At 38.5% G+C, this 19,215-nt stretch overlaps 1 protein-coding gene across 6 annotated transcripts in view; it reads left to right on the top strand.

Annotated features, from left to right (window-relative positions):
* ADD3 (adducin 3) overlaps positions 1–18,889 on the top strand; it is a 129,519-nt gene extending 110,630 nt beyond the window's left edge. For 4 of the 6 annotated variants that reach the window (XM_005698461.3, XM_013975263.2, XM_018041404.1 and 1 more), the window contains 13 exons: positions 1,348–1,486; positions 3,193–3,344; positions 4,325–4,405; positions 5,259–5,408; positions 5,876–6,019; positions 6,132–6,230; positions 7,348–7,530; positions 8,087–8,344; positions 9,905–10,024; positions 10,459–10,545; positions 14,110–14,233; positions 15,894–15,989; positions 16,615–18,889. In XM_005698461.3, coding sequence (XP_005698518.1) covers positions 1,348–1,486; positions 3,193–3,344; positions 4,325–4,405; positions 5,259–5,408; positions 5,876–6,019; positions 6,132–6,230; positions 7,348–7,530; positions 8,087–8,344; positions 9,905–10,024; positions 10,459–10,545; positions 14,110–14,233; positions 15,894–15,989; positions 16,615–16,907 — 1,926 coding nt within the window. In that variant the 3' untranslated portion in view covers positions 16,908–18,889. The remainder of the gene's footprint in view (positions 1–1,347; positions 1,487–3,192; positions 3,345–4,324; positions 4,406–5,258; positions 5,409–5,875; positions 6,020–6,131; positions 6,231–7,347; positions 7,531–8,086; positions 8,345–9,904; positions 10,025–10,458; positions 10,546–14,109; positions 14,234–15,893; positions 15,990–16,614) is intronic. The other 2 variants (XM_005698462.3, XM_018041405.1) reach the window with 1 other exon arrangement.

The raw sequence follows: 19,215 nt of genomic DNA, 5'->3' as shown, positions 1-19,215 counted from the left end.
TTTCAACTGTTTTCTAAAAACAATGCAAGCATGAGTCAGGACTAGTTCTAATATGTACTACCACCTCGTAGCCTTATAACCACATTTCCCTTTCAGCATGAGCTTCTGTGCTGTTATCTAAATTTTTAAAAAACGTTCTTCCTTCTGAAAACCTCTGAGATGTATTCAGCCATCTCTAAACAAGGCTCCATCTAAGCAGCCACTCCAGGAGATTGTATTCCCAGCCTTACAAGGAAGACTACTCACAGGGACTCAAAGGAGAGTCACTCTTCTCGGGAGAATTTCCCAGTGATCTCTGTGGTGTTTATACCTGCTCTCTTGGAGGAAATGATTACAAAGCAGTATATTCTGCCTTCTCCCTCTTAAGTGAAGTGGGAACAAACTGAATATACTTTCCAGCAGGGCATTCTGCTACACATGTAACTAATCTCAAATGGAAGAGCAAGGTCTGGATAATTTACATTGCAAGAGCCTTCATGTTTAAAGTGAACGAATATAGACATGAGCAAAAGAATATATGATTAATAAACGAAGTGTTGGTTGAGTGTGATAGAAATACAAAGCCAGCTAATTCAACTAATGTGAAGGATTGGGGGATTTTTCAAATGATGGATTATATTAGCAACTCAAAGCATACTGGAATAGAAACTGTTCTTTTAATATTCAGTGTTTTTATTTGTATAAATACTATCTGCCACACTTACATCCCCCTTACCAAAAAGAAGAAAAGCAGAGCTCCAAAACAGGAACATTTAGTACCCAGAGTTGGGAGAAAAGTTCTTTCTTTAGCATAGTGTTGCAGAGGGGAGTAATCAGCTGCCTGCTCTTTATGAGTTTGTTTTCATAGTTTATAGAGCTAAGGAATTGCCATGGAAATCATAAAATGGAAGCCTTGATTTACTACGTCTTAGTGAAGACTTTTGCTGGGAGTTGCTATAGTCAGGCATGTTCCATTCAGATAAGGAGTCTATCCTAACCTAGATAATGAGCTGCTGGGCAAGGAATGGGTCTCTTTTTACATCAGACTATACTGGGTGCTCTAGTTGCATATTATTAACAGAGTTGCCTTTACCCGTGCCTTTGTATTGTGGATGTTGTAATAGCTCATTTTCTTAGACATTAAGAATGCCTAATGATTTTCCATCCCCTAAAAGAAAGCTTCTTGCAGCTGCTTCCAGTGTTTTAATTTTCTTATTTTGTGCTTTGTATTTGTTTTTAAATAGTGTAAGTGAAAGTTATTCCAGAGAGGAATGGGGGAAAGATTGATTATATCAGAGCAAGTTATGTTGGGGTCATTCTGCTCCACGCGACATGCATGTGCTCAGTGATTACTTTTGTGTATTACAGGCCTTTCGGGAAGACCTGGAATGCCTTATTCAAGAACAGATGAAGAAAGGCCACAATCCAACTGGATTACTAGCGTTACAACAGATTGCAGATTACATCATGACCAGTTCTTTTTCGGGCTTTACTTCACCTCCCCTCAGTACGTCAGTTTTGTAAAGTTTGAAAAATTGTAATTTCATCTCCACTTTGAACAGTGTACATTTCTAGCCGCATGTTCTGATCTGGCTCAGTACTTTAGTTTATAACATCTAATACTTACAGTAATATAGTGTTAGGGTCTCTTACTTTTTCATACCAACCAGACATTTACTAGACTTTGGGAGGATTACAAAATAGTTATAAAATGTGCTCCATGCCCCAGATAAACACATATTTGAGATGAGGAGACATACACTGAATGCACAAAAGATTAAAACTGCAAGATAACTGTAGAGGAGAAACATTACAAAGCAACTCAAAAGCAATTGTCTACCGACTTTTTCTAAGTCATCTTGCTATGAACTCAGAGTTGGGATGGATTATGGGGTGAAGTGGACCAAAAGAAGTTTATGAAAGAAGAGAGCTCAGCTAACCAGACTTTAAAACGATGGAGCAGTAGCAGTTAGAACTTGATGTAAAAGAAGTGTTGGCACATTTTATCCATTCAACAGGCCTTTACGGAGAGCGCCAGTTTGGTGGACTGAACACTGTAAGGATGCCAAGAGTCATAACTTGCTGAGTTCAAGCACTTAACGTCTCAGACAGAGACATGCACAGAACTGACTGCTGTACCTGGGCAGGTACAGAATCCTAGACTTCAGGGACTTTTCTTTTCCTCCTCTTTCTTTCTTTGCTACTTCCTTTTTTTCTTTTTTGTTAAAGATTTACAAGTATGAGTTCAGTGAATTCAAGTACTTCCCAAATAGAGGAATGGCATGCAAAGAGACATGATGGTGGGAGTGCACAAGGTGTGGGTAGAACCCAAGTGGGTCAGTATCTTGGCACACACGCTGCTGAAAGAAGTTTTGGAGGAGTCCCAGAGTGAGTGATGAGTGCTTGAGCTAGAGTAGTGGTTGTGGGAATGAGAACAGAGAGATCAGTGAGAAGGGCGTATAGCCAAGGAAAGGGGGAGAAGACTTCTCAGAAGGTTTGAATGTGGTGGCGGGGGTGGCAGGTCAGTGGTGAGAGGAACGATGAGTTCCAGCATCACTCACTCTTCCCACTTGGGAGAAACTGGAAAAGTGAAAGATGGAGCTAGTTGATCCACTTTTTCTATAATACTGATTATCTGACATGTGCCATGCACCCTAACAAGAGTATGTAGGGCTAAGGGCCAAGAGGCCCACAGTAGTACCACATAGACCTGGAGAAGAAGTCTAGGAAAGAGGTGGGTAATGGTAGCCAGGAGAAGGAAGACAGTAAAAGTTGAATTTAGTGATTGGGTCATTAGAGATTGAGACTAGTTTTTGTTGCTTGGTGAGGGCAGAAACTAGACTACAGTTTAATTGCATTCTTAAATATTTTTTGTTTGAATAAAAGTCAAAGAGGTAAGGTAGCTTTTTTTAGATCTTATCAGCTGTTACCGTTTGGATCATGTGACCATATTCCCCCCCATGGTATGAGCCTAACTCCCTAACATCACTCCCTACCAAGTACTAGATGAAACAGCAAGGCAATAGCTGATACATATTTTCACTCAGTGTGCTTCCCTAGAGGAAGATAAGCTAATGCAACATTGTGTGGGCTGGTAAGTTTCAGATCATCATTTACAGGCTGGGACACTCCCAGACTCAGGCTGCTTTCTGGCAACTAATGTTCAGGTAAGGAATTATTTGACCTGAATCTCTCCCCAATTTTTGCTCTTAGGTCTCGGCATGGTCACACCTATCAATGACCTCCCTGGAGCAGATACATCCTCGTACGTAAAGGGAGAAAAGCTTACTCGTTGTAAACTTGCCAGCCTGTACAGACTTGCAGACTTGTTTGGATGGGCCCACCTGGCAAATACATACATCTCAGTGAGTCCTGCAGCTTTCAATTCCTTTTTTTAAAATCCCAACTTGAGGGCAACTATGCTCTCTTCACCTTTACTCAGAAGTCTAGTTTTCAAACCTTGTTCTCTGAACGTAGCATGCTGGACCACAACCTCATCCTGATTCAAACCTTATCTTTAAGAGGCTACAGTTAACCCCAACTTTCTTCTCCACTTATTACCTGTGTTTCTTTAATTCAGACCAGTCGCAGAACCTATCTGAAAAGAAATCCTCCTGGCAGGATTTTCTCTCTGTGTATTAATTATATCTGAGAGTCAGTGATATATTTTTTTTTAAATGCTTTAAAAAGCATTTGGGTCAGGGAAAGTAGAGGAGACAAAGGTTTCCTCCTTGGTCTTTATTTTTTAAATATATTTTCCCCGTTCTTCATCATTATCTTGTTTTCCTGTTGCCACACTTGGAAACAAGACAATATTTGGAAGCGAAAGGTATGGAAATAATGTGTGATGAAAATGGCACAGATATGAGATACAATCTTCCTACGACTTTTCATTCCTTCCTCCAGCTGTTCCTTGGTTTCCCCTTTCTTTTCCACCTTAATTCCTTCCTAGGAAGAGATTTTTTTCTCTTTCCTTTGCCTATTTCCCCTTAATTTCCATAATGTAAATCAAAATTATAGTCATATCTCATTGGGTTGAATAATATTGGCATTCATTTATCCTGAGATGAGCTGACCCTAAACAACCTTAGAACTCCCAAAATAACACTTTAGGTAAGGCCAGTAAATGAAGACCTGATGTCAGAATTTTTTAGCAGGTATTGAAGGCTTGAGGGAAGAAAACTTTTCAAGGCAAGTTTCATGTTGCACTCCTTTAATTTCTGCTTTGTCCACACACCCAGATATCTTACAGTTATTCATTATGAGTATATTCTTAGTCATGTTTATGCTGTGAAATATAAACACCTCCTAGTAATTCTATTTTGTTTTGTTTTGTTTCTCCCAGGTAAGAATAAGTAAGGAGCAAGACCACATAATAATAATTCCCAGAGGCCTGTCTTTTTCTGAAGCCACAGCCTCCAATTTGGTACAATTTTCATTCCTATGTCACTTTTTCTGTGCTTCTTTGTGCTTTTCTGACAGCTTTTAGCTTTTAGTACTGGACAGAACAAGAAGAGGTATGGATGGAAAAACATTCACTAGTGAACAGGGAAGAATTTGGAAAGTTAATGTTGATTTTTTAAAGAAGAACTTTAGGGTTCAAGAAAAACAGGCTGGTTGAAGAGCCTAATAAGTGAATTGGTCTAATCAGTAAACCTAGTCATGTTTTGAAGAGAATCTTTTGATTTTTTTTTTTCTGTACTGTAATTTGCTTAAACACACACACAGTCTGTATGTTTTTTAGGTAGATGTAAACAAAGTTCAGTTGGTGTGAGTGTAGGGTGTGACATTCTAGCATTTATTTTTTCATACTTGTACTCTGGAGCACTGTCACTGCCCTCTAGGGCGGTAGGAACTTTGTTGATTCTAGTGCTATAGTGTTAATTAGCAAATGGATGTTTTCCAGCGAGTTCAGTAAACGCCAGACCTTCAGCGAAGAGCTGAAGTTATTCAGTCTCTTAAAAACTGTACTTCTTGCTAAATGCTGTTTTGTTGCAGACTACATGTTGTAAATAAAATTCCGTGGGAACAAAGCCACACCCATTCTTTCACAGTAGTTTGTGGCAGCTTTTCTCCTATGGTGGCAGAGTTGAGTAGTTGCAACAGAGGTCCGCAAACTCTAAAATGTTTGCCTTCTGGCTTTTGACAAAATAGTTTGCCACCGCCCCCCCCCCGCCCCCCGCCCAACTCCAACCCCACCCCACCCCAGTTGAGCTTGTGAAACACCAGAAACTTTAATGCTTGTGTACCAATTAAGTATGTCTTTCTGATTTTTTCAGGTGAAAGTCAATATAATAGGAGAAGTGGTTGATCAGGGAAGTACTAATTTGAAAATTGACCATGCAGGCTTCAGTCCCCATGCCGCAATATATTCAACACGTCCTGATGTTAAGTGTGTGATACACATCCATACCCTTGCAACGGCAGCTGTAAGTCACTGAAGGGCCAAAACCAACAATGACCCTGGGAAGTGTGTGATTTCCATGGCTTTCCTTCCATGATACTTTATAATCATTCTTTCAGACCCCACCATTTGAAGTCATTTTCAAAGTATTAATCTTCTGCATAAGAAAGCAAAAGGCCCTTTGGACTAAATGCTACTGTTCTAGGAAAAAACTGGAGAGAGCATTTGCATTTTTTAATGAATCAGTTTAATAATTGCGTCATTGAGTTCTTTAGCGCAAAGCTTCTTTCCTAATATCTGGCACGGCTTGTAAATAGAATCCCCAAGTTCTTTTCTTTCTCTTGAAGAAGCAAAGAACTAAAATGGGAGGAGTCTGGAGTGCTGAGCACAGTGAATTGGCCAGTGCTGCCTGAGCTGACTGAAGAATCCACTTCCTGTGAAGGTGTAATCAGTAACCAAATGTGTTATCTTGGCATGAACCCGATCAAATAGGTGTCCTCCATGAAGTGTGGGATCCTTCCAATTTCTCAAGAGTCCCTGATCCTGGGAGATGTCGCCTATTATGACTACCAAGGGTCACTTGATGAACAGGAGGAGAGAATTCAACTGCAGAAAGTTCTGGGGCCAAGTTGTAAGGTGTGTAGTAGAGTCTTTATCAAAGGAGCTATTTTTGATGCTGTTACTGTTGATGAAAGCAGTGTGAGCTATGCCAGTTATTTAAAGTGATTGCTTTGGGATTCTATTTTAGGTGCTGGTACTCAGAAATCATGGTGTGGTAGCACTTGGAGAAACAGTCGAGGAGGCTTTTCATTACATTTTTAATGTGCAGATAGCCTGTGAGACTCAAGTAAGGAAACCTTTACCCCTCCCCCTGCCTTTTTTTGCTTTATTATCTGTTGGGTTGGGTATTATGTTTACTTATTTCCGGAGTTCTATCAGTTGGTGGCTTTTTGTTTTGTTTTGTTTTGTCTTAAGAGAAGTTGTGCTTCACTTGAGTAAAAAGGGTCAACTGCGTATCTGAATTGAAAACAGGAAGAAAGAAAATTAAAATTCATGTACAGACACATACACCAAATCTAAGGGCTTCATAAACGTAATTTTTTCATAATCCTACTTTTCAAGATGGTATAGTTGCACATTGCTCCCTTTTCACCCTCTAGCGGTGTGGTGCTAATTGAAGAGCAAAGATGAGTGCCATTTATCAAAGATCAGGTGTGTTGTGGTCACTTTTATAAAAAAGGGTAAGAGCAGCACCAGAAATTTTAGGAACTCATGCAATTTCCAGACGTTCCACAGCTTCAGCCTCATGATTATAATGGATTAGATATTTATCAACCCCAGAGAAGCTGGGTATATTTAACAGCCCTAATTTCCCCCCTTTAAGAAAAAACAAGCAGATTCTCTTGAAGCAAATGGTAAGAATCTGAATTTATTGGAAAGGCTGCAAAAAGGAGGGGAGAGAGGGGGTGTACTTTTCCTACCAACTTTAACTTAATAACCAACTTTTTTTTTTTTTTGCTTTAATGGTCAGTCTTCTCAAATGAGGCTATGAAAAGCTTCATTATATTGAAATAACGAGGTGACTTCTGCTTCAGTATTCTTAAATTCACAATATGGTATTTATATTCCTTTAAAATTATAACTTTCAACAAAAGTTTAAACTGGACAGCCATGGGAAAACTGCAAGGAAAGAACTTTAAAATTTGGCAAGAGAATTCAGTTTCTTGAAATATGTTAAAGGGTATGGCTCTAAATGTGTTTTCCATCAGGGAGGGTCAGAGCCCTGGAAGGTATGGATAGATGGAAAAGCTCCTAAAGCTGCCTGCTTTCACAAGTTTTCTTTGTTAGTAGCCTGAAGACATGTTACAGATACTTGCAGAATCAAACTTGTGCCTTTTACAAAGTGAAGTGCTCATTCCAGTCTTTCCAGTCCTGTGCTTCTAATACTGTGCCATCAATTACAGGTGCGGGCACTGGCGGGGGCAGGTGGGGTAGACAATCTCCTTGTGCTGGACCTTCAGAAGTACAAAGCTTCCACTCACACTGTAGCGGCATCTGGAGGAGGAGGAGTGAATATGGGTTCCCATCAAAAGTGGAAGGTTGGCGAGATTGAGTTCGAAGGGCTGATGAGGACTCTGGACAACTTGGTAGGTAAAAAATTGACCGTGAACTTGATTTCATGTTTCCAGATTTAGGACCAAGTGTCCCCTCCTCCCTGTGGTTTGGGAACATGCTCATTACTCCTCTGGGAGCAGTGTGACCCTAGGAAGGAACTTGGTGTATTTTAAGAATTGGGGAAATAGGCAACTGTCATCTTATCTTAGATTTTTACCCTCTTCCGCTAAGAGTAAGAAAGCAGATTGCCTTCAGACCCAGGAACAAAGACTTAAATGAGCACTGAGATTTGGCCTCCAGAAAACCAGTTTATATCTTGGAAAGTGTTTCTGGTCAGCAGTTTTGAAATTACCTTTGTCAGAAATAGTTGTGTGAGTGGAAATTGCTTTGTCAGCTGAAATCAATTTTAACTAGATCTTGAAATTTGCTTAACTTCAACTCTAGTGTTATGTGGCAGTTATGTGGAGTTTGGAAGGATTTCCCCTTTTTGTTTTTCAGCGAAAGAATCATTTGTTTAAAGAATTAGCCTCTAAATGCTGTGTTTGGGACAAGTTTGATTGCTTCAAATGTGGTTTCTCCCTCCCCCAGGGATATAGAACAGGCTATGCTTACAGGCACCCTCTCATTCGAGAAAAGCCAAGGCACAAGAGTGATGTAGAGATACCAGCCACTGTGACTGCCTTTTCTTTCGAAGATGATACAGTGCCCCTCTCACCTCTCAAATACATGGCACAGAGGCAGCAGCGTGAAAAAACCAGATGGTTGAACTCACCAAATACCTACATGAAAGTGAACGTGCCTGAGGAGTCTCGGAATGGGGAGACGAGCCCCAGGACCAAAATCACAGTATGTCCCTACTTAACGTGGTTTGCCTAGTTACTGATGAACTGAATGGTCTGTTTTGAAACTGTTGGGAAAGTAGAATATAATATTAATAATATGACTATAACTTATTACGTAACATTTGTGCAAGGCACTTTGTTCCACGTGCCATACATAAATTCTCATTAATTTCTCCTACTATGGAGAGGATGCTGTTTTTCTCCTCCATTTTATAGATGAGAAAACTGAAGCACAGAGGGATTAACTAACCATCTGTGAATGGTAGAATCAGAGTTTGAAAGCAGGCAGTGTGACTCTGGAGCCCAGTTCTAACCATTGCATGATAACTGCTTTATAGTGTATAGTGTACTCATGAACCAGAACTATAATAGTTGTCAACTCCTGATGGTGCCAAGTTTTGCTACCCTTAGGCAAGATCTTGTAGATAAAGAAACAGGTAATCTTAAACTTTTCAGCGTTTTGTCTCAGATTTGGCTTAATTTTGGAGTGCTTATCATTATCATTAAATATTCTCTAGGTACTCAGAATTAGTTCATCCTATCATATAAATCAGTAGTAGTCAATATGGAAATAGCTAGGCATCAGTGTTTTTTATCTAGTCAATATGATTTCTTATCTCCTAGTAAAAGAACATATGTTTCCTAGAATTAATTTTCTTGAAAGGAACTAATGGCTGGTCATCATTAATCTTGATAAATATTATCCTTCTTTGAGGGATATGATGGATAAATGAGAATTATATAAGGCTCTTCCATGCCTATGGTGCCATTATACTATAGATTACTACCAGATTATCCCCTTTGCAAAATGCTAGTCAGGGGCTTGGCTCATTCTGTCAGCCAGAATTTAAAAATGCAATCTGAAAAACTACATCCTAGGAGATGTCTTGAGTCCTTTTTGATGACTTCTTAGCTGTCATCACATGATAAAACTTCAGTGCAGGTGGCAACTCTACATGTGAGTTAGTGTGAGAAACTCTATATGCTTGAAATACTTTCACCGCCATGTTTAAAATGCCAAAAGGAGAACATTTAAATAGCTGCATAATTTAGTGTTCTTCATGGTACCCACATGGCGTTGATCCTCCCGGCCGCCGCCCCTGGCCTCAGGCGTGGGGTGGCTCCTCCCGGCCACTGCCCCTGGCCATGGGCACCAGGTGGCTCCTCTCGGGCGCCATCTCTGGCCTCGGACGCGGGGTAGCTCCTCTCGGTTGCTGCCCCTGACCTCAGACTCGATGGATGTGAATCTGAGTGAACTCCGGGAGTTGGTGATGGACAGGGAGGCCTGGCGTGCTGCGATTCATGGGGTCGCAAAGAGTCGGACACGACTGAGCGACTGAACTGAACTGAACTGATGGTACCGACATTTGTTTGTTTTTAAGTGAATGCTAATTCTAACTAGTATGGGAGATACACTAATTTACCACTAAAAACTGCTTAGTGAAATTCTTGAACATATTAGCAGCATATGCCCCCACCCCCTTGAGTCAATAAACAGTTGTCAAGAACCTACCATATTTCCTTAATACAGAGCTTCATTCTAGAAAATTTTTGGTTTTTTTAGTGGATGAAAGCAGAGGACTCTTCTAAAGTTAGTAGCGGAACACCTATCAAAATTGAAGATCCAAATCAGTTTGTTCCTTTAAACACCAATCCGAATGAGGTACTAGAAAAGAGAAATAAGGTAAGACATGGTCTTCTGTGGCTGGAGGAGGCATTTTTATGCTGTTTTATGTTTAAATCACTAGTGACTGAATCTGATTAATGCTAAGTTTAGAGGTTCGAGTACAAAAGAATTTGCAGTTTAATTCTGTATAATTTTAGCTTGTATGGGATACCTCCAGCTCTTTTCCAGTTTCTGATAAGAGGGCTATATGGGGAAGAAGTATTAGACATATTTCTGCTGTATTAGTGAAAAATGTAGCTCTCTAACACTGAAAGACAATAGGAAATCTCATGTCAAGAAGAGTGGAGGAGATTAATGTGAGTTGTTAGAATGGTAAAAGAGAGCTTTATGGAGGGGGAATTAAAGCAGCCCTTACCCGGGGTGGTCAAGTAGTAAGCCAAAGGTCACCTGCAGAGTTGCCCCCAAGAACTTCTTACTGTTTTTCAATTCAGATTCGAGAACAAAATCGATATGACTTGAAAACAGCAGGACCACAGTCTCAGTTGCTTGCTGGAATTGTTGTGGATAAGCCTCCTTCTGTAAGTCCGTGAAGCAGTATGATCTTTGTTTTCCCAGTAATTTCTGCTTTTTAAATACGAGTAATTGTTTTTACTAAAGTTAATACAAACACAAGTTAAAAAGTCAAATAATCCACAAGACTTAAAATGTCACCTTCAGTTCCCGATTTCTAGGGACAAGGATTTTATTCTAGCATTTACTTTGGTTTCTAAAGAACATCTTTATTCTCCTTCTTGATTTATCAGTTTTAGACTTCAGTTTTATTTCATCAAATCTACTTCATCACCTATTAGAAGTACCATTGTTTTATATATCACTAAAAGAGATACAAATGCTGACATTTATAATTGTTAAGAAACCAATGATAAGTTGAATCCCAATTTCAAAGATGAGAAATTGTGAGAGAAAAACACATCTTAGAATTAATGAAAGATAATAGTGACTTCTTTTATGGATGGTGAGGATTTAGCCTATTTACACAAGGCTTCTCGTTTGCATTCTCCCAGTTAGGTTGTATCACGATGTTTTGTCTAGGTAGCTTTCAGTGTTTATATTTTTAAATGCTTACTGCTGAGCCAGGTGGTACTCCAAGATGACATTTCTTGGACATTTCTTTCTTAGACAACTTTTCTGCCCCTGGAGGAAAAGCTGCTTGCTTTTTTTCATTGGCTTAGTATTTGGGATACATTAGGCTTAGTTCTTCCCAAACTTTTCTTAATACTATTTTTCATAGAGTCAAAGGTAACAGGTAATCTCTCAGGTCCAGCTCTTTGTCACTGTCATTAGGGTCCAGGTCTCGGCTAGCTGCTCTTTAGGCCAGATATACTGGCTCATCCTGAGGTTCCTGTGCTTCTCACTGTGTGGTTCTGCTTCCTGCATTCTGTTTATGATGGTGTGCTTTGTAGCAGATTTCTTTTTTGTTTCCATTTTTAGCATTTAGTAACCCTTTTCAATCTGCAAAGTCTTGTCCTTCAGTTCTGGGAATACTTTTAAAAAGTATTTCTTCAGTTAAGTAGTCTTTTTTTCCCTTCAGTCTCTTTTTCTGTCAGGTTATATATTGTTGTTGTTCATTCACTAGGTCATGTCCGACTCTTTGCCACCCCTTAACTGCAGTACACCAGGCTTCCCTGTCTTTCACTATCATCTCCCAGAGTTTGCTCAAATTCGTGTCCATCGAGTCGGTGATGCCATCCAACCATCTCATCCTCTATCACCCCCTTTTCCTCTTGCTCTCAATCTTTCCCCACATCAGGCTCTTTTCCAGTGAGTCACCTCCTTGCATCAGGTGGCCAAAGTACTGAAGCTTCAGCTTCAGCATCAGGCCTTCCAGTGAATATTCAGGACTGATTTCCTTTAGGATTGACTGGTTTGATCTCTGTGGAGTCCAAGGGACTCTCAAGAGTCTTCTCCAGCACCACAGTTTGAAAACCTCCTCTCAGCGTTCTTTATGGTCCAACTCTCACATCGTACATGACCGCTGGAGAAACCATAGCTTTGACTAGATGGACCTTTGTTAGTGAAGTGATGTCTTTGCTTTTTAATATGGAAAAGGCAGTGGCACCCCACTCCAGTACTCTTGCCTGGAAAATCCCATGGACAGAGGAGCCTGGTGGGCTGCAGTCCATGGGGTCGCTAAGAGTCGGACAGGACTGAGCAACTTCACTTTCACTTTTTACTTTCACGCACTGGAGAAGGAAATGGCAAGCCACTCCAGTGTTGTTGCCTGGAGAATCCCAGGGACGGAGAAGCCTGGTGGGCTGCCGTCTATGAAGTCGCACAGAGTCGGACACGACTGAGGTGACTTAGCAGCAGGCTTTTCATATCTTTTTCTTCCAAGGAGCAAGTGTCTTTTAATACCAGGGCTGCAGTCACTGTCCGCAGTGATTTTGGAGTCCAAGAAAATAAAATCTTTCATTATTTCCACTTTTCCCCCTTCTACTTGCCGTGAAATGATGGGACCAGATGCCATGATCTTAGTTTTTTGAATGTTGAGCTTTTTCACTCTCTTCTTTCACCCTTATCAAGAGGTTCTTCAGTTCCTCTCCACAGGATATATACTAATATACTGTTAGTTGGATCTCTGACTAAGCCTCTGATTTTTTTTCTTTCCTATTTTCTCTTTGTCTTTTAATCCTACTTTCTGGAAGATTTGCTTGACTCTATTTTCTAACCCTTCTATTTAATTTTCTATTTTGATTTTTTTTTATTTTTTTTCATATAATATCTTGATCTTGTTTTCTCTTACAGTATTTCCTATCTTCCCTCTTATTCTGAGGATATCAACTTTAATTTTTCTTCAGCTGCGTTTATTGTCTGTTTCTTCTGAGTTCTCTTTTTCTTTTTAATTCTGATCTCCTCCATGTTGGAAACTTTTCCTCAAGTATCTGGAAGTCCGTGGTAGTCTGTCTGTGTTTAAGAATGAGACACTGAAAGCCGGTCGGAGCTCAGGAGTGTGCAGAGCTTGGGAACTGGTGAGCTCCTCTACAGGGTGCCTGGGTGTGGACCAGATTGTTTCAGGAATGCCCAAGTGCTAGTATCTGTAGTTCTTTTATCTGGGGTCATTTAATTTATCCAGAGAGTTCTCTATTCTCTTGCCAGTCTGCCTCCATCATCCTGGGAGCCCTTAACTGTATTCTGTGTCCCCAAATCAGTTGTTCTGAAGAATAAGCCCCTGATCTTCTGCAGAGATGAGAGAGAGAGTAATGCTCATGTGTGTGGAACAGGAAAGGGGACCTGAGAATCTGTCTGTTCCTTCTTCACACTTCTAAGTTGTCCCTTTTCAGCTTTTCTTCACCATGACTTTCTGTGGTACTTGAGCCTTGTCAGACCTCTTCAGGGCACACAAGCAGGCTTCCTTTTTGCATTTTTGCAGGGCTAAGGCTTCAATTTTCCCATCTCTGCCACCTGCTCTTCCACCTGCTTTCCATCTCCCAACCATGTGTTACCATTGCTCATCCTGTGTTGTCTCCTCTTCTATCTTTTGTCCTTAAAAGTTTATACCATTTTTGCTACTGTTCCTTTACTATCATTTTAGTAGGGTTTTGGGAGGAATTTTCTTTTAATGCATGGGTTCAATCTGCCAGGTTTAGCTCAAAGTCTCATTAATTTCTTTCCTAGAGCAAATAGGTACAAGTTTATTTTCATAGCAGATTTTAAATGTTCTCTTGGTACAGTTTAATTTTTCTAAGCCTTTTTTTACAAAGGCTTTTTGACATTCTTGGTTTTTAAGATATTTCTTAGTTACATGGAAGTTTCTAGAACCTTTTTTTTTTAAGAGTTATTGAAATTGACCTATGCAGCCTTGAGGAAGCATCATTGGCAATTTCAGTCTACTGGATCAGTAGTCTAAAATCACTAATCTGGATAAGAATACTTTAAAACATGTTACTTTATCATTTCTTATGGCTGTTGTGAATTGGGGTGTCACATACATCATATATACGTTTAAGTGGGTGTATATGAAGTTGTGGGTGTATATATATGTAAATATATAAAAATAAATATACATATATGAGTATGTGTGAGTAAATACACATATATGAGTATGTTACTCTTGGTAACAAGTCAGTGTTTTTCTTCACAAGACCATGCAGTTTGAAGACGATGAGCATGCCCCACCAGCTCCTCCCAACCCCTTCAGTCATCTCACAGAAGGAGAACTTGAAGAGTATAAGAGGACAGTCGAACGTAAACAGCAAGGCCTGGAAGGTTAGTTCACTTTGAAGTTAAGCCCCAGCTAACCACACTGCCAACAGAGCCCCTTGAGCTGGATGATATAAGGCAGTCAGGATTTTTTTTTAAATGTTTCTTTACCATCAATTGTTCCGTGTGCTCTCTCTCAGTCTTTACTTGAGTGTAAGTAGGATTAAAATGTGAAGAGCTACCACAGACCAGGTATGTTAACATGTAGAGAAGGCTGTTTACCTTAGAAAGCAATCTGATTGCTAGCAGAAAGTCTTCTATAGTAAAGTGAAATCTCCAGATGAGTAAAGAATCACTAGCTAAAGTATATGTAGATAAATTAATAGATTTAAACATTTCAGAAAATGTGGCTTTTTTAAAAATTTTGTTTTACTTTGACATAATTGTAGATTCACAGGTATCTGGCTTTAATGTTTTATAAAGTCTCTGTTGCTCCTGGATGTCTCAAGATGTCATTACTGTAATTTTCAAATCTAAAATAAAGTGGGATGCGAGAATTTTTATGTGACTTTCCTTAAGCACATGCGCACTCTAGTGAGGTTTCTTTTTTCTGACTTCAGAACCCTAAGTAAGGGTTGCATTTAAGAACTGTTCATGAAAACACCAATTGAATACTAGCTCACTTTTACTCAAGAATAAGAGATTCTATAGAGAGGGTTCTCAGTCTTGGGTCTTTGGATAAGCTTCAGACAATCTATGAGCCATCCGAAAAATATCTTAAATATGATATAAAATATTTGCTTAATTTTATATTTAAGGAAGTCAGGGGTGCAGGGTAGAGGACAAGAAGTCTTTGACCCCCAAAGAGGGTAAGAGCCTCTGCTTTAGAGCATCTTCAACACACAGTTGAAATTTTTACCCAAAGCAAAATAGAACCACTAGTTAAAGAATCTTTGTGCCTGTTTGATATCATATAGAAAGAACTAATGACATCTGGATCATCCAGGAAACAGTTCTCATCAGTGTGATAGTGTCTTGGTCACAAAAGGGAGTCATCCTGACTCATTAATATAATCACATTAAATGTTCTAAGTGGTATTCTTCAACTTATGTTCATTCTAACATAAGATTGAAAACTTTACTTTGTATTTTGTAAAATGTCCCTCTTTAATCTCTTATTTTTTGAAAGCCTAAAGATGCCAGGTAACAAATATAGCACAACAGAACCATCTCCTTGCATATATATAACTTTATAAGTAGTTTCTTCCACATTCATTGTGACCTGAATTAGCTCACTAATATTGCTCCAATAGGAATCACTAATTGGATATTGTTCAAAAATTCAGTGAGGCATTTTGCCTCATTAATGTAGCATCATTGGTGAGGCTTTCAGATTTCCGTTCATTTGGCTGCTCAATGTATTTTTGGTTTTCTAACACTGTAGCAAAAGCTAAGTGCTTACATATCATTTGCCTGGACTGCCAGTAGCCATGCTTCCTTAAAGCATGTATGTCAAATTAGCAGTAGCAGCCGGAGTGTTAACACATTAACCTCCTCTTTTCCACACACAATGGTTGATGTGTGGGATAACTGTGAGCATGCTCAGCTCATGGCTGAAGCGTTGATCATCCCTGTGTATGCAGGTATTTGATGTATGCACTAACCTTCCTAAAATCTTAATGCTTTTTTGTTTTGCATGGCTTTTAACTAAACTCTTATCCAACAGATGCTGAGCAGGAATTACTCTCAGATGACGCTTCATCTGTTTCACAAATTCAGTCTCAAACTCAGTCACCGCAAAATATCCCTGAAAAATTAGAAGGTATTCAATGTAATTTCCCACAGCCTTCACCCAGTTAATCTTTAGAGTCTGTCCCTCTGTCATTTGTCTTCATATAAAGAAATTGAACACCTGATACAGTAAGTTTCTTACCATGCATTTTACTTACAGCTCCCAATGATTTTATTTTCTTTTATTGTTATGGGGTGCTACTTTTGTTCAGCATTTATACCGACTTACCTTAATTTGGATTTTGGCAACCTAATAGTTCTTAAGAATTTGTGAAATTAAAATTGGTTTGTCATATGTCTTCCAATCAGAAGCATGAAATTTTTTTTCAACTTTGATTGCCAGATGACCCCAAAATTAAAGAAAAATATATGTATGTTGTCTTCCTCGTTTATGCTGACTTGATTTACAATGAAACTGTCAAGTCATCAAACTGGGCTTATCTAGCCTTCATTCTTTGTTCTAACAACTTTGTTCCCTTTATACCATTTAAGAGCATTAGCTTCATGCTAATAGGCCCATAGTCTATAAAAATAATCATCTGTCTTTATTGGGATCAAAGTAATGCCTTAGTACATTGCTTAAGCATTTCAGTTTTGTAAAATAAAGCAAAGATGTTGACTATATAAAATAACAAAAAAATCCTCCCCTTTTATAGAAAACCATGAGCTATTTTCCAAGAGCTTCATCTCCATGGACGTACCTGTCCTGATAGTGAATGGCAAGGATGACGTGCATGGTGTTGAAGACGAGCTTGCTCAGCGAGTAAGCAGGTTAACCACAAGCACCACCATAGAAAGCATTGAGATAACCATCAAGTCTCCAGAAAAAATTGAAGAAGTCCTGTCACCTGAAGGCTCACCTTCAAAATCACCATCCAAGAAAAAGAAGAAATTCCGCACTCCTTCTTTTCTGAAAAAGAACAAAAAAAAGGAGAAAGTTGAAGCCTAAATAGAGTCTTTTTATAATTGTTACTACAATGTGACGTTGCACATTTAAAAACCACATATAAGTTGATCATTAACACGCAGTGGTAGATCAGATTGGGGGTCTGTAGCAAACTGGACTTTTAAGAACTGGAAAGGGTTTTACTAAAAGAAAAACATATTATGAAAACACTTTCAAAGTCATCTCTCATTTTCTATGTCCAAAAAAGGTTTTGAATTTTTAAATAATTGCTAGTTTTGATTAGCTTTGCCCTCATGAAGTATTATTATAATCCCCACAAACAGATATCTGTCTGAATTACTTCAGGCCTTCTACATAATATCTGTTGGAAAGAAATTACCAGTGAACAAGTGAGAGAATTTTTATTTCTCAAAACCTGCTTCACTTGGTAATGAGATTATAGTTTTTTACCATGATTATTGACTATAACTTTTGTGTTCCCATTGTTTCAATGGGCATTAACAGAATGCTTTAAAAGCTTCTAAGATAAGAATCTATAGCATTAGTATACACTGGCACATAATTGTTTCTTTTAAATTTAAGAAAAGATTCATTTGGAATTTTATTCATAGTATGAAATTTCCTCACCTGAAGTAACTTTGTTTGCAAAAAAAAAGGGTCATTTTAGTAAAGTATAATTTTTGAAAAGTTCCTTTTTTATTAGTTTAGAAACCCCCTTATTTTTCAGTGAAGGGGATTTTATACACATAACATGGGTTATTTAGTTTAACTCTGGCAAAAATGATTTTTGTATGTTGAGATGTTTGTATACCATTCAGTATAAAAATGTCATAAGCATATTAGCCAATCATTTAACAGTAGAGCACATTTGAGGCTGCTTGGTACTAAGTATATTTTAAATATAATTAAAGAATCCAGGGACTTAGTATCAAAAAGGTGATTAGAGCATTTAAAGGCATAACAAGATTCATAGTTGAACCTTATAATGTATTTTTCTCTTAGTATTGCTAATGAATGAGAAAGCCCTCGTGTGGTAACCACATGGAAAGGAAGAGACTGAGAGAGGAAGTGAGCAGTGACGGGAATAGGAGAGGTGTCATGAGAAGAAGAGTTCTAGGTTGATGCTGCACGGCCACGATAGGATTTGAAGTGTCATTTATTTACAGTATGTCCCCAACTGCTAAAATTCTGTTTCTCTGCCAAAACCATTGTATTTCTTAGTTGACATTCAAGTTTTAAAAGGGTGAAATCCTTTTAACGTCATGTATTTTTAGAAGGCGGCACAAGAAGAAAGCAGTGGGTCTGATCCCTGCCCCCCGCCATGAGAAAACTACCACTTCTTAATTTTTACCAATTTTTCTTATCTTTTCAGTTAACTTTCTTTCTAATGTAAATACAAATTTAAACCTAGACTTAATATAGTTTTTTTTTTTTCCCTTTCACCCAAGTAATGTCACAAATCAATGTAAAATCAATGATCCAAAATAGTCAATGGGTAAAAATAATCCAAAGTATTTCTGGAGGGTGAGTTGGTGTGTAAAAAAAATTCCATGGATTATAGTGTGTTGCGGGGCTGGTTCTGTTTGACTGTGAGTGTTCGATGATGCAAAGTTGAAACGGAGCCTGGAAAGTTCATTCTAGATCTCACTAACTACTGGAATCAGTGTTTTAATCTTAGTGGAAAACTTCAGTTGCTTAATTCTGTGTTTGAGGATTCTTTTTTGTTCTACATCATTTATGTTGTATTACAATGTATGTAGAAACAGTAACCTGTGAACTATGCTTTTCCATAACTTTTTAAAAATATATATATCTTAAATGAATGCAATGTGCATAAGTATTTTTTAAATGCAACAGTGAACTATTTGCACCTTTTGCTAATGCCTCTATTTACTTGCTTTGGCATAAAGAATGAGCCAATGAACCTCTGTGTCCTGTGGAAAATGTATAAATGTTATCTGATATTGCTCTTAGATGTAATGCTAATTAATGTAAAATCACAAATAAACAGTATTTTAAATAGATGGGCTTGGTATCATGAGCTTTCTATTCGTGAGTGGTTACTTATCCTGAACTACTCTGTGGAGTTTTGTACTGCAGTGAGATTTTGAGTAAGACTGACACTTCTGAATAAGAAATGTCCTGATACATTTATTTTCAAATTAGTTGAAAATTAACTAATAAGCCCTTCTTGTTTCAGCTCATTTTGGAGGAAATATTCCCCAAGTGACCTATTTTTCTTTCTTGATAGGATGTGACAGTCTTAAATATTTTTCTGACATCTATAGAGATCTTTGAAGGATTTTAGATTCTGATTCTCAGTCCCAGTGCTACGTGGATGTAGAATAGA

Source organism: Capra hircus, chromosome 26 (genome assembly GCF_001704415.2).
Source record: "Capra hircus breed San Clemente chromosome 26, ASM170441v1, whole genome shotgun sequence".
Classification (NCBI taxonomy): Eukaryota; Metazoa; Chordata; class Mammalia; order Artiodactyla; family Bovidae; genus Capra; species Capra hircus.
Note: the sequence above shows the minus strand (reverse complement) of the source record. Positions and strands in the feature narration are given on the sequence as shown.